Source organism: Ambystoma mexicanum, chromosome 12, assembly GCF_040938575.1.
Source record: "Ambystoma mexicanum isolate Mex_15411 chromosome 12, UKY_AmexF1_1, whole genome shotgun sequence".
Classification (NCBI taxonomy): domain Eukaryota; kingdom Metazoa; phylum Chordata; class Amphibia; order Caudata; family Ambystomatidae; genus Ambystoma; species Ambystoma mexicanum.
This window is the reverse complement of record NC_090936.1, coordinates 1,012,190,385-1,012,205,931: the sequence shown is the minus strand read 5'-3', so window position 1 is coordinate 1,012,205,931 and position 15,547 is coordinate 1,012,190,385. Positions and strand designations below refer to the sequence as shown.

At 45.6% G+C, this 15,547-nt stretch overlaps 1 protein-coding gene across 1 annotated transcript in view; it reads left to right on the top strand.

The window, feature by feature from the left end:
* PRRT4 (proline rich transmembrane protein 4) overlaps positions 1 to 4,313 on the top strand; it is a 229,255-nt gene extending 224,942 nt beyond the window's left edge. The window contains exon 3 of the mRNA XM_069629555.1: positions 41 to 4,313. Coding sequence (XP_069485656.1) covers positions 41 to 1,995 — 1,955 coding nt within the window. The 3' untranslated portion in view covers positions 1,996 to 4,313. The remainder of the gene's footprint in view (positions 1 to 40) is intronic.
* The last annotated feature ends 11,234 nt before the right edge of the window (positions 4,314 to 15,547 follow it).

The following is a 15,547-nucleotide window of genomic DNA, read 5'->3' as shown; positions in this document are numbered from 1 at the left end:
ACGTTCAGTAAACATAACGTTCCTGTGTTTCTCTTTCCAGCTCCTGGTTCCACTCCCGACAGCCCAGCTGCTGGCGTGGCCTCCGCATGGCCAATGTGTGACCCGGAAACATCTGGAGATTGCAGCCCCGCCACAACAGAGAGCACCACAGAAGCCACTGCAGACTCCGGGTCTTACTTCCTCCCCTGCCCGCCCCTCTTCATCACCCTACACGCCGACTGGAACACAGCCATGGCAGACTGGAGGTTGGCCTGGGAGGCTCATGTTTACGGCGTGGGGGCCATGTTTGGGGGGGTTTCTGTCATCGCCTTACTGAGTCTCATGTGCCTGCCTTTCCGCTGCCCATCTGGGTGCCGATTCTTCGTTGTGCTTGACCTCCTGCTCATTTCTGCGGGCAGCAGCCGGGCCTTCTCCATGTTCTACGATGCCTACAGCTACCAGGAAAGGCTTCCGGCTTTCACGGCCCTCTTGCTGTACGATGTGACCTTCCCCTGCCTCACCTCCAGCCTGGGCGTGGTCTTTCTCTTGCTCTCCATGAGGTCAAGGTGGCAGCTTTCCCACTCCAGGTACCAGCACCCATGTGCCTTGGCCGCCATCGTGTTCCTGCACTTCTTCATCACAATGGGAGCCATTATTGCTGTGGACCTTCTTCACCAATTCCCTTTCCTCCTCTTTGTCTCCCGGGGTGTCTTTGTGGCCTGGACCGCCGTTCTCTCTGTGTCTTTCTTCATCTTCTACTGCCTGGTAAAGCCAAACAACCTGCAGCTGTATGAACTGAAGTGCTCAGTGCCATCCGCAGACTACCCTCAAAGGTGTCCCTTTGAAGACTTAGAGGACTGGAACAGAGCAGCAAAGACATGTCTGTTCTCAGCCATGTTTGGGCTCATCAGTGCAGGCCTGCAACTGTATGCTATGCTTTATGCTCTCGGGTATGGCGGTTCTCTGGTCTTTACCCCCTGGCCATGGTGGGCAATGCAGCTAGGATTCAGACTTTGTGAGGTGGGCATGTGTGCCCCGTTGGCTCTTGTTAGCGTATACCCTGTTTTCTGTTCTCGCGAGATCTCGAGGTTTCAGTGCTGGACCGCGTTTTTCTGCCTATCCCCAGGGCATGTCAACATGAAAGCCCCTATCCTTCCAAACAACTGCGCCTGGGCCGAATCCCAGCATGAGAAGCTAATGATTTGCGAAACCATTGCCCGCAGCGATTCAGAGTTCTTGCCACTCTATGCGCTGGTGGGGAAGCGGTTCAGCAGTGGCGAGGACCTCAATCTGATGTACCACAGCAACAAAAGCATGGACTTTGGGGGCTCTGACTTTAACCTAAAGGACAGTTATGGGTCCAAGGCCTCGTCGTTCATCAGCGTTCAGCTGGACAGTGACTCTACGGTGGACTTCAGGCCCCCCTCGCCAATCAACCTCAGACGTAGCATTGATGAAGCCCTCTTTGGTGAAGCACTGATTCTCAAGAGCCTCTTCCATGGCCCTGCACTGTCCAGCAGTTTGTCTCTGAACATTAAGAGTGCTGCTCTCCCAGACTGCCACGCGTTCAAGGAGAAGTCATCAGACCGTGGCCTTTACCGCACCTCCTCATGCATGGAAATAGAAACGGCACTGACTGCAGAGGAGTCGGCCGCTCACTCCAGCAGACAAGAAACCACAGTGTCTTCTCCTGGGCAGTGGAGGGGTGGTGACAGCAGGTCAAGCTCCCTCTACAAGCTGTCACTCGATGGGTCGTCACTGGTGCTGTGCTCCAGCACGGAGAAGACGGGCTACAGCTCTTCCTTCAGCTTTGACGCCAAGGCCTACAAGAACCTCTCACAGGCAAACCTCAGTAGATCCTCCCAAGCACAGGGACAATACCGGGCCCTGCCACCACCCTCCCAAGAATCTCTAGACATTTTGGGTCACCGGAGCATGGACCTTCATGAAGAGTTGATGGACGTGTGCCGACAGATCGATACGTTCAGTGTCAGCAGCGAAACGATAGACTTGTGAAGTAGACCCATGTTGCACAGAGATTCATGACCAATCACTGTAATTCCCATCGACCGGGTGCAGCACTGCCGCAACATGCATCGGTACCCATGCCCCATAGACATACCAGTTGCTGCTACAAGCAGGGCATCCCGATGCAAGCATATGTTTAGGGCAAACACCAACAAAAGTGTCCTGGCAATAATGGGGATTAAAAAAACTGGCCAACAATTTAACATTTTTGGAGTTCTAGCACAGGATTTCTCTTTGCCAAGCCTATTTTGACACGGAGACGATATTGACATAGGGCTTGCATCATGGATGGACATTGTAATTCCCACCTTACCCAATCACATACAAATACATCAATTTCATGTGCGCAGGTGGTGCACATGCGCTCTGCGTTGCGAAATGTGTAGTGCTTGTAAATCACACATGAAGATGTGCAGGGTTGAGGATCATGGACCTCATGTGCACATGTCTGAATTCGAGCAGTGGAAAGAGTAGACAGAGCAATGCATGGAACTGGTGATGTGGAAAGCAGTGTACGAGCCACAAGATGTGAAACCAATGTGACCCCATTGGCCATTTTGATGCCTGTGATGGGGCATGGGTGTGAATTAAAGTGCATGAGGTGAATGAGGGTGGTGATAATAGAATGATTGAGGGTCCTTTGAAGAACAGGAGGCCAGTGATGTGCGAATGAGTCCGACTCCATTCAAATATTTGAATACATACCATAACGCGGAGCAGAAGAAGCTCCATTGACATGTATGAGGCCTACAATGTGGTATGGCGGAGGCTACAATCAAGTACACAAGGTCAGCAATGGAGAATGAGCGGCACAACGATGATGTATGGACGAGTGAGGCACCTTGGAAGTATGCATGTCCGTCAAGTGGGAGCAAACGAGGTTTTGTAAGAGAGTAAAAGGGATCGAATGAGGAAATGAGTCAGACTTTATCAAACTGTAAGGCCAGTTATGGGGACTTCATTGGTGTGTACGAAAGCAATGACGATAGAATGAGTGAGACTCCATTGCAATGTGTAAGGCCTTTGATGGGAAACAAGTGAGCCTCAATTGAATTGTACGTGGCCTGCGGAAGCAGCCACCCAATACCGAGTAGTATCTCCAAATGGGGTGATGCTGACTGGTCTTCCATGAGCCGCCAGGCTGGAAGTTTCTGAATTCATAGCTTATCCCGGAAGGAACAGTCCGGCGTGGTGGTGAGCAGACAGGGTGCATATAGCCCCTGGTGGAAAGAAGTGCCAAAACAGCGACTTTTGATAAAACAATATATTTTTCATGTAAAACCTAATGACACAAATGTTCCTGTGCTGACCTCGCGAGCTAGAGGACCATGCTCACCCCGAAAGATCGTTCCCTCTGTGCAGTGTTGACACAGGCCTGTGCGGTGTCTTGGAAGATGTGGTGTGGTAGAGCACAGAAGCGATTCAGTGCAAACGCAGAGAAAGGCACCTTGTTCCGAGATTCAGTGCAAACGCAGAGAAAGGCACCTTGTTCCGAGATTCAGTGCAAACGCAGAGAAAGGCACCTTGTTCCGAGATTTAGTGCAAACGCCGAGAAAGGCTCCTTGGTCCGAGATTCAGTGCAAACGCCGAGAAAGGCTCCTTGGTCCGAGATTCAGTGCAAATGCAGAGAAAGGCACCTTGGTCAGTAACGGACTCCGCCATGCCGTGAAACGTTCTCAAGACTTGCGTTGAGATGTTCATGGTTGAAAGCAGGGAGCTGCATGGGGATCCAGGCCAATTTTTGAAAAATGGCGCAGTATTTATTGTGCATTCCAAAACCAATGATCTACCTTTTGTTACAGATCTGTTTACACGTCTTCCTTTCTTCTCAAGTTTGGGCTCAGAGGTCCATCATTCTGGCTACTGAAGTCCCGGCCGAGTGAAGTCGCTGGTCATCATCACCTCTTTATGAGTGTATGTCATAAAGAGGCTAGTGTTCTCAGCCAAAACACACTGTGATAACAGCACAACAATACAGACTCTTACCAGACATGGTCCGCTTGAAAAGACGCTTTTTACATTCAAGGCCCATTTTAGAACGCCCTCGGATTACCCTCTGCTGCTGCTGACAACATTGTGGGGAGAGCCAGCTGCTTTCTCTGCTTCCTGCTTCCCCTGTCTGCTTTTCTACTTAATGAACCACTGTGGGCTCACTGCCCACCCCTCTTCATTTACAAATGCCAAAATGTATGTGACCGAAGCTGTACAAATGCTGTCTGAACCCATGCTCCGTTTCAGATGGCCAAGTGAGATTGTATATGGAATCAAAACGTCTAAGTTAAGTTCTCATTAAAGTATTTTTTAAAGAGCTGTCTCCTGTGTGATTCATGGAAGAGGTGGGCCAGGGCTTGCATCGTAAAAGGATCACAGGGTCATGATGAGGGTCCTGCAACAAATGTGACCACCAGTGGTTTTTTACAAGAAATACAGCCAATGTGTGCTTCAGTTTGGGCCTCATTGCGAGTTGGGTGCTATTCTGGCTTTAAATCTGCTGGAATATCGCCCAATGGAATTACCGCTACTGCCACATGGTCCAGCGGATTTAACGCCGGATTACAAGTGGTAGTGGCGTTGTTAGTCTCCGTTAATTTGGAATCCATGGGACTCCATTGGGGATTTCGTCGGAATTACTGCAGCAGTAATTCAGCCAATTTTGCCAATTGTTTGGCAGAAAGTAGGCGAATGGGCCAAACACGTGGTATGGCGGAGCGGGAAAAGTGGCAGCAATTCCGTTACTGACACTTTTTTCCTGCACCACTATACTCGTAATGAGCTGCTGCAGGAATAAATATAACACTTTTTCATAGATTTTTGCTTCCACACTGTGACACTCGGCATACTACAATAAGGCTCAAATTATTCCCACATAAGAATATAATCCAAAACCGCCAAACGCGAATACCGTTACCACTGATATGAAATGCAGCAAATCCACACTGTTCCCAGTTACCCCGCCCCTTATGGGGTGATATAGAACCCTATGGGAGATTGGAGCAATTACTACGTGTGATAGTTATGGAGGCCATCAATCCTACATTTTTTTAAAAGAAGTTAATTCTGCGACTACCTATTTTTCTTATTAATGCCCAGCTCGTAATGCGGCCCACAATATATAGCAAGGAAGCCGGCAGTGAGAAAAATACGTTTTTAGATATTATACATTTCCAGCTATCTGAACATAGCAAAGATGCACAATATCAAACCGCACAAGAAAGAAATGAAAAGTGTCAACCTGCTTCGTTAAATATCGTTAATGGCATGAGCTGAGTATAGCAAATAGTCGTAATGTACCATACCGGAGTAATTTGTTAACTGAAAATAGTAGTGCAAATATTTAAACCGTGGTAAACACTGCGTGCGTAGAGGCGCTTTCTAAATATACATACATACATGCATACATACATACAATGCAGCAATGCAGAAAGTAAACATTTCAGAATTTCATCTAATTAAGCAACAGGTCTGCATGTGGAAAGAGACCGTTTCTGATGGCTTTTTTGAAGGGAGTTCTCACTGAACTGGGAAAAGGAGTTCCAGATTCCAGGTGCTGTGCTAGAGAAGCACAAGCTCTCGTCCGTCTTTTGCAAAGAGAGAGGTACTATAAGGGATACATGAGTTGATGATATCGGTTTGGGCAGAGTTCTTTTATTTTTAATTTGGGGGTAGCTACCACTACTGAAATGGTGCTATTTTTTGAAGAAGTGTTTAACAGAGAGGGTTTCCCAGCAGAGTTGGTCACTGATAATGGGGTGCAATTTTGTTCTGAGAGAATGCTACAATTTTTGAAAAAATTCTGCATCAAGCACATTAAAACAGCTTTGTATTACCCCAGGGCTAATGGCCTTGTGGAGAGAGCTAACAGGTTTATAAAGGGTGGTCTACAACTAACTATGGCTTCAGGATTGAAATGGTCTTGTGTTTTGAAGCAAATGATATGGAACTATTGTACTACGCCACACTCCGTTACAAACATTTCTCCATTCATGTCCCTTAAAGGAAGACAACCTGGCACAAAGCTTTGTCCAGGTTGGCTGGATTTGGCTAAAAGTGCCAATGTTGACAGAGGAAAAATTATGACACTCATCAAGGAGGCACAGGATGTGTACAAAGGGAGGTTTGATGAGGAAATGAAGGCCAAGGTTAACACTTGGAAAGTGGGGGATTTTGTACTCATTAAGAATCCCAGACTTGCGTCCAAGTGTGTGGAGAGTAAATATATTGGTCCGAAAAAGATTTCTGCTATAAGGGGCAATGTGGTCATTATGGAGGGAGGTGAATGTTGGTCGATGTCCCGATTAGCGAAATGTCCAGTTGAGGTCGAAAACAATGAATACCGTGAATGCAATGAAGGTAACAACAATCTTGATGAGTTTTGTGATAAGAGAAACAATCAGCTGTCGGATGGGGACTCTGATGATAATGGTTTAACAAGAATTGGAACAGAGACAAGGTCAGGGAGAGTCAAGAACAAACCCAGTTGGTTTAAAGACTACTTTGTAGAATAAATCTGTTCCAAATGTAAGGGGTGAGATGTGTTGTGATGGGCAAAGTGCACAGCACCATTATGCATTCACATATCCTTTTATGTTGACTCACGAGAGTACTGTGTGGTGTGTATTTCGTATAGAGCAACTCTATTATGAGTCATAAGGTTCTAGGAATGTTTGGTTTTGTTGTGCCGGGACTGGAGCGTCAGTGGAGTTCAGTTGGAGCTGGCGCTCGGTCAAGTGCCTGCTGTCACGTTTGTTTTGACCAATAAACTCCCGTTGGAGTCTTGTTCGCCTGGCGTCTTTATTTTTACACTGGCCTAATTCCATGAAAGGCTACATTTGTGATATAGAGCACCTTAAAGGCTATCTATGTCCGATTGGGAGCCAAGGTCAGCACATCAATGCTGGCGAGACGCACTCTCTGGGCCTGATTCTGAGCTTGTGACATGAAGTGTGTGGAAATATGACATTCTCCCCTCCAGTTTCCAGCACCATCGTTCTGCTGTGGGTGGAAATATTGGAGGGGCAATGTTGTGCTTTTCCAGCAGCAAAAGCTGGTCACATCACACACTGTGGTAGAAATGAGTGCTCTAGTGACTTTGCTAACATTTCTTGATAGACTGCCACTTTTCTAGTTTAAGAAAGTTTTCTCCTGTCCCCTCCCAGGCCCTCTGCACGGCTCTGGCTTCTCATTTTATCTCTAAAACTTAGGACATCCTGTCCTCTCTCTCTTCCTCTCACCCCTCTCGCTCCCCTCTGCTCTCCCTCTGGCCCTTCTTTGGCCACCCCCCTCCCTCTTCTCTGCGTTTTCCCTTTTCTCCCCAGACAAGGTTTCTAGACATGTCCGATCTATGGAAGTCACATCAAAATAGGTTCATCCCTGTTCCTCCAAAACCATCAAGGACCACATTGACTCCCCGGCTCCTGCTCTGGCCGACTTCTGCAACCACTCCTTCACAGCTGGAGTCTTCCTTTCCCCCCTGAAGCACTCCCTCTTCTTAAGGAACCCTCTGCCGACCCGTCCTGCCCAGCTAACTATCGCCCGATCTCCATCACTTCTTTCCTGGGCAAACTCTTGGAAAAGCTGGCCATCTCCCAGCTTAATCTTCACTGATTCAATCTTTGGATTGGATCATTCTAGAATGGCCTCTGAGGGAGAAGCAGCTTAGAGCAGCAGCTCCTGATCCCACACTGGTAACCTTTTGAAACCTTCTGAAGCCTGTTAATAATTTTGAGATAATGTCAGGAAAAAAGAAAAATGTGCTTGTGGACAATCCTCTTTCAAGGAAACCTCAACAGATTGCCGAGGATCTTGACAAAGACACCCGAAGCAGCAATGACATTTTTGAATTACTTAAGCAAATAGCCAATGATATGCTTGAGGTGAAAGCAACTTTGAATGATCTGTCTGGAGCAGTCAATGGTTTGGAAACTCGCGATGTTGAGGGCAGAACTGCTGGTTTGGAAAGGGAAGCCTCAGGAAGCTACAGAGCCTACCAGGAATTGCAGGAAGGGATGTCAGGGCTCCAAATGGCAAACATGAATTTGGAAATTCATGCCAGAAGTAACAACCTGCGCCTGATTGGTATCAAGGAACAACCAGAACCAGCATTCCTCAATTTGGTTATCAGTATCTTCCAAAGAAGTTTGCCAGGAAGTAATGTGCAGCTCAAGGATCTGGATCTGGTTTTCAGAGCTGGGAAGCGAGAAACTGGCAAACCTAGGCAAATTATTGTGAAATTTGTAAAATCCAGCATGAAGGAAGACATCCTACATATTGCAAGAAGACAGGTCTCTCTGTTTTGGGGAGGAACCTCATTTAGTATTTACCCTGATTTCCCAAAAGAGGTGGTCCTTAAAAGGAAAGCATTTTGGGAGGCCAAACGCATGGCTAAAGAACGGGGGTTGAAAGTTTCCTTATTGAAGCCTGCTGTCTTGAAACTTTTTCTACCAGACGGAATTAAGTTTACAGAGGTTCCTGAACAAGCTTGTGCCTGGATTAAAAATTGCCCTTGCTTGTCTACACAGACAACATCATAACTTCAACTCTATGTTTTCTTATTAGCCTTTAACATGCTATTTGTGATATTATTGCTTGATGTTATTTGTTATTGTTATTATTTATTATTTGTTTCGTTATATTAATCTTTATTAGTTTCTCATTTGCTTGATGTTGATATTCAAATTGTTGCAGTCCGTTGAACAGATATTGCGCGAGTTGTCACTTGTTTTCCTTTGGTTGCGGGATGCAATCCATATTAGAGTAAAGGACCCAATGAGACGCGTCTGTCTTTGTCATTATGCTATGTAGGAAGTGGGGTGTTCGGTGCGTAGTGCCGCTTAGCACCGGGAGGCTCCGGATGTTTGTCGGCGGTGTTCACCATGATGTTCGTGTGGATGTCAGGTGGGTCGTGTGTCTTTATATTCTTATATCTTGCAGTTGCATGCTGCCTGTTTGCTGGCAGTGTTCTGGTGGAGTGTGTGGACATTGCGTGCTGCGGGCAACTGCAGAGTGGGCAGCATTGTCAGCCGAGGCTCCCTCCCCAGTCACACAGGCTGTTCAACCTACTCGGCATGGGAACGTCACTCGGCGCCCTCTGAGAGCTTATTTGTATATGACGTCTGTTGATTAAGTCCCCTCTTCAATATGGCATGTCTGTGCTAGTTCTTGGAGCCTTGGATCCTGATATCCTTTAAAATGAACTTCCTGTACAGGGCTATCATTGTTATAATTTTGCTCCGGGTACTGTGCGCTGGCCGTCGCCTCGCAAAATCACTGCCCATGGTTCCCTGTTTATCCCTAGACCTAGCTCTTTATGCCATCCCTTAGTGTAGGTGGGAAGCCTGGCCAGTGTTCCTATGTGCAGATATTGATATAGCTGTGCTATCAGACCCACTGCACCTCCGTGTGTAAAAAAACACCTTTTCAAAGGCGGCAGGAGCTCTTGTTACACCTCGTCTAACGTCCCCTGGTAGCACCTAGTGATGCAATTGTAAATATGCAAACCTCTCACCCTTCGACACTCCAAAATGTATCTTTACAACCAGGGAAGGATCTAATGTTTCCTCCATCGAACATGTATGCTATATATTCACGTCCTCTTTCTTGCCGCTTCCTAAAGGTGTTGTTCTGATATGCAGAAGCGAAATCGCTGTTGTAGTGGATTAAAGTGGCAAGAATGGGAATTATGTTAACTCTAACCAGGGGTGTAGCTAGGTCTGGAAAAGATCCGGGGCTACACTAATGTCAGGATTGTCGGGACTCGGCACTAGCTATGTTAGCTTTATGCATGCTCTCACTTGTGTGCATTGCAGGGGTGGACATATGTCGTGCTATGAAGAGAGGGGCAATTTCAGTTGGATTCTTTTTGCAGGTCATTATGTTATGACTGAGGTCTTTTGTGGGGGCCTAATGGTGATACTGATACAATTCAGCTGGAGTTGGTCGTAATGCAGTATGTGCCCAGTTGTGTCCATGGGGTTATTACTGCTGGGTCTCATGTGTGGTTCAGAAGCAGAGGTGTTTTCTAATGGCTCTGAAATGTGATATGCAGTGTGTACTCCTGGGCATCTGATGTGCATACCCGGGGCAATAGGTAATTGTCTGTGGTCTAGCAGTGGTCTTTTTGTCTTTGCCTCGTAGGTTAGAGCAATGCCTAGCATGTTACTGGGCCTTTGGTGCCAAAATGAGGGTGAATGTTGTGGATGCCTGGCATAATTTGACTCAACTGTAGTGTTGCAAAGCAATGCCTGCTTAATCTTGTTAATAACTGTCAAAATGATGTCAATAATTGAGCTTCTCAGAACAATTACTGATGAGCCGGAGCTTATGATTTTTCTTGAGCATTGGCAGGCCTGTGTTGTGTGCTATGTTTGACAGAGTGGGCACACGTCACATCTTTTCCTTAGGTGTTGGCAGGCATTGCCCGAGTGGTTCAAAGTGAATCACTGACTGTGCATTTGCCTGTGCCTTGGGCTAAGTTCTTATTGCAGTGCTAACTATGGGAGGTTCTTGCTTCTACGCTTTATGTCTCTCTGCCTACCATTGCCTACCTGGTCCTTCAACTGGATTGGTTCATTGGGTGCATGTTTTGACATTGTGCCCCTGATTTGTCAGTTTTGTGTGGGTAACAGGGTGAGGGTATAGAATGGAATCAACCCTTGTCCAGCCTTTGACTTCAGCCCCTTATGTAAACATTGGCACCTGCATCCCAGAAATATCTATGTTTGATATTCCGTGTGTGTGGGGCTCTTATTTTGATTTTGACCATTGCAACAATCTGGTTCTTGCTGTTACTGATGCTGCTGCTAGAATTCCAACTTCCAAAAAATGCTTGTTACTATGCCTTTGATCCTCGATGGGTGGCGATTGGTCAATAGCTTTGAATGTTATTTTATGTACTGAGGCTTTTATCCATATACTATGAGACTCAGTAGGGCCCAATGTGCAGGTTCTTTGTTGGAGGAGGGGGTGTTTTGCTATGCTATGCTCCAAATCAATATGTTTCTTTTTTTGACAGTTGGACCAGAATCTTGGACTCATGATTTGTTGTCATTGCAACAATTATGGGTTGTGTACTGTTCTAGGCTATATGCGGTAGGGTTTAGGATTAATAATCTGGGTTCATTGCTTATGCCCGTGAATAGGTTGTCCTTGTTGTATGCAGAAGTTATAGAGTTGTGTCTTAGGTTAGGCATTGTGAGTAAATTTAGGGTGGAAATGGGATATTTGGGATTGGTGTTTATTGAAAGTTTTGTGTTTTTGTGACATACTTTTAGTTGCCTTGCAGCTGTATCTGTACAGTGTGCCATCTACATGTTACCATTACTAGTATACCCTAGTGGTCTACTGCCCTTTTGGGGCATGTGCTTTATCTTCTATCTTTCCTTTCTTTTCTTTCTCCTGTTCTCTCTCCCTGTCCTGTTCTTTGACTGTGATTGCATATGTTATAAAATGTCTCAAAATTTGAACTGTACCATGAGCGCTAAAATTGTGGATCATCTGAATATCATCTCGTGGAATGTTAATGGACTCAACAATGTGGTGAAAAGGACTAAAATTCTGTCTCATCTAGGTTCCAACTCTTGTGACATTGCATTCCTCCAAGAAACGCATTTGGAAGACCCTGATGCTGAAAAATTGAAAAGAGAATGGGTAGAGGATACTTACTTTTCTAATCACTCATGTAGAAAATGAGGTGTCTCAATACTTATTAAAAATAAATCTGCCTGTATCAGTCATTAAAAGCAGAGGAGATAAAGAAGGTAGAACTATTTGTGTATTGGTGAGGATTCAAAGTGTGGACATTCTCCTATGCAACATATATCCACCAAATTTAGATGATCCAATCTTTTTTCATGAAGTGGCTCAATTGCTTCAAAGTTTTAATATGGACTCCATTATAGTTGGAGGTGATTTTAATCAGGTCATGGACTCAGCTTTAGATCGATCAAATGGGGATTGTACCAGGACCCCGAATAAATGCTAACGATCCATGGAGAATTTAATTAGGGAGTTCAATTTGGCTGACATTTGGAGGCTGGAGCACCCGTCGGACAGGGATTATAGCTTTCATTCTCAATGTCATGGCACGTATTCTAGAATTTACTTCTTTTTGACCTCTGGACGGGTAACTTCAAGTTGCTATGATTCGGCTATTGGACTCATTGCCCTGTCTGATTCCACACCTGTTGCATTGCGATTGTCCTTGCAGTACTCTCTGGTTAAATCATCAAGATGGAGAATGAACTCTTATATACTGAAAAGTGACCGGATCAGGCAGGAGGTGGCAGAGGAGATTGACAGCTTCATCCAAATTAATAGAACTGCCGATGTCCAAATATCAACAGTCTGGGTGGCACTGAAATGGTTTGCTCGGGGAGTGCTGATTTCCAAAACTGGTAAGGAGAGAAAATTGAGAATGGAGGAAATTCAAAGACTCTCTTCTGAAGCTAAACGCCTAAATGTTCTATTTGTAGCAAGCAAAGATGAAAACACAAAGTCGGAATTGAGAAGGGCTAAGTATGATCTGAACAAACTAATTTCCAGCCAGGTCAATTACGCCCTGTTCAGGCAAAAGATTAATTACTTTGAGAATGGTGAGAAAGCAGGGAAGTTGTTGGCACATACGCTGAAGGTGGCACAAAGCGATTGCTTTATTGCTGCAATCAGAGATTTGAACAACACATTGGAAACTCAGCAAAAGGGTATCAACAATTTATTTTGTGGCTTCTATGAAAGACTCTATGACTCTGAATAAGCCTGTGAAAAAGTTGACATTGAAAATGTCCTTGACTCGCATGTTTCTTCTCGTCTGACACCTGATGAGGCGGCAGCCCTTGAGTGAAGGGTGGATGTGGAAGATATACAATATGCAATTTCGAAGCTGACTGTAGGTAGGTTGCCTGGCTTAGATGGACTACCTAATGAATTCTATAAAGCCCTCCCCGATTCTGCACTGCAACTTTTGTGTGAAGTTTTTAATGATGCTTTTGGGTCCGGTTCTCTACCAAACACAATGAGACATGAATTGATTACGGTACTTAAAAAGAAGGATAGGTCTGCTACCAGGTGTGAAAATTACCGTCCGATCAGTCTGATAAACAGTGACTGCAAGATATTGGCTAAAATCCTGGCTGGACGATTGGAAAAGGTTGTCTCACTTTTGGTGCATGAAAACCAAGTAGGTTTTGACTCTGGCAGGGCAGTGGTGGACAACATGAGACGCCTGCTGTTGACCATTGAGAAGGGTCGCAACCAGTCTATTGCCAGTGCGGTAGTCTCTCTTGATGCTGAAAAGGCATTTGATCGTGTGGAGTGGGAATTTTTGTTTGCGTGCCTTGAAAAAATTAACTCTGGGCAAGATTTCCAACGCTGGGTCAAGTTATTATATAGCAATCCTTCTGCGAGTGTATTGACAAATGGACTTATTTCTGATGCTTTTAGACTTCATCGAGGTACAAGATAGGGCTGTGCGCTCTCACCTCTCCTGTTCATTTTGTCTATGGAGCCACTTGCGGTATGCTCAAGAGCGAATGGGAATCTTCAGCCCATTATTGGGAATGGCCAAAATAACTTGCTTTGGTTGTATGCGGACGATTTGTTGGTCGCCCTTCAGGACCCTGCTATTCGTATTTCTCACCTTATGCGAGCTGTTCATTGTTTCTCCATGATGTCAGGCTATAAGATTAACTGGAGCAAATCTGAGATCCTATTGATCAATAATCTGTGTCTACGGCATACTTGTGCCCAGTTTCAATTTAGATTGTGTGCGGACAAGATGAAATATCTTGGCTTCTGGATTGGAGCGGATATAGTGAAACTACCTGGCATACATTTTGCATGGATCCTCCCGAGACTCAAATCGGATTTGGAAAGGTGGGGTCTCTTTAAGTTGTCAACCTGGGGCAAAATAAACTGTATAAAAATGAATTTGACACCTCGGATAAATTACATCTTAAGTATGCTTCCTGTTAGGATACCAAGGAGCATTTTCAAGGAGATCGATAGAATTTTGCAAAGCTTTATTTGGAATGGGAAGCCTCCAAGGCTCGCGATTTGGAAACTTCAACTTCCGTTGAAATTGGGGGGAATGAACCTACCTAACTTCCAGGACTACCATTTATCATTCTCCACTCGCCACTTGTGCAAGGTTGCTGACTCTATCAATGAACAGTCTGAACTGTTGTCATGGGAGTGTGGTCGGTTTCCCAACTGGACCCTAAAGCCCTGCTGTCTTCTAAAAGATTTAAATCCAAAATGACCAGCGCACTCACTTCATTTCTGCAGGACTGCTGGTGTGAACTCTCGAGTCGTATGGTACGCTCGACTTGCACAGTTACATGACATGGCGGACTGCTTGTTTGCTGAATATAGAAAAATGAAGATTGTGTTGAGGTACCACAGTTGTGGAGATATGCTCGAGTGCAGCACACCCTGCTTCTACCATGTATGGAATCATAAAGGCTACTAGAAAAGGAGAAGATGTTGGCTTGAGATGTTGGCGGAAGTGTTGTGAAAACACTTGTCTGGTGAGTTTGGATTGGGGCCTCAGAGCATCTCAAACGAAATTGCTGTTTAGGGCCTATTTCCTATACAGGATATTTAGTGGTAGTTTATGATGAACTGATTAATATGCTTTGACTTTTGTTGACAAGGAGTGTGATTTTAAGATTAATGCCATGTTTTGTTGTGATTTGCTGTTGTGAAAATAACATTTAAAATAACTGAATCTATTGTTTGTCACCATGACCATCAGTCTGGCTTCAGAGCTGCCAGAAGCACGGAAACTGCTCTCCTGAACAACCGTGAAGACCTGCTCTCCAACCTTGATTCCAACACCCCCTATGGCCTCATCTTACTTGATTTCTCTTCTGCCTTTGATATGGTCTACCATGCCATCCTACTCAATCGTTTCTGTGATAACCTGGGTACCACCAGTCAGGCCCTGGCTTGGCTGACTTCTTTCCTCTCTAATCATCCCTCCCAGGTCCAACTTGGGTCCTTCTTCTCCTCTATCTCTACATGTGGTGTTCCCCAGGAGTCTAACCTCTCTCCCTGGCTGTTCAAGCAATACCTGGCACTTCTTGCCCACCACATTGCGGCTCTCTGCCCCAACTTTCAGTGCTATGTGGATGACACTCAGCTCATTTTCAGGCTACCTTCATCCACATTTTCTCCTTATCTCATCTTTGACTGTCTGTCTGCTCTCCAGAAGTGGTGTGCCACCAATGATCTCTGCCTTAATGCCAGTAAGACTGAGATACTCCTCATCGGCACACACACTCCCTCCTTTCCTGTCACTCTCTGGCCGCCCTCTCTTGGCCCTCGTCCTGCTACCACCTGTGAGGCTAAAAACTTCAGGGCGGGGTCATCTTCGACTCCACACTCTCCCCACATCCCTGAAGTCTCTAAGAAGTCACACTACCAGCTGCACCTCCTCAGAGGTAATCTTCCTTTCCTCTCCTTCCCCCAGAAGATAACTGTCTCCAGAGCTCTGGTTCTCTCTAGGCTGGATTACTGCAACAGCCTCTTTCTAAATCTGCCTGCT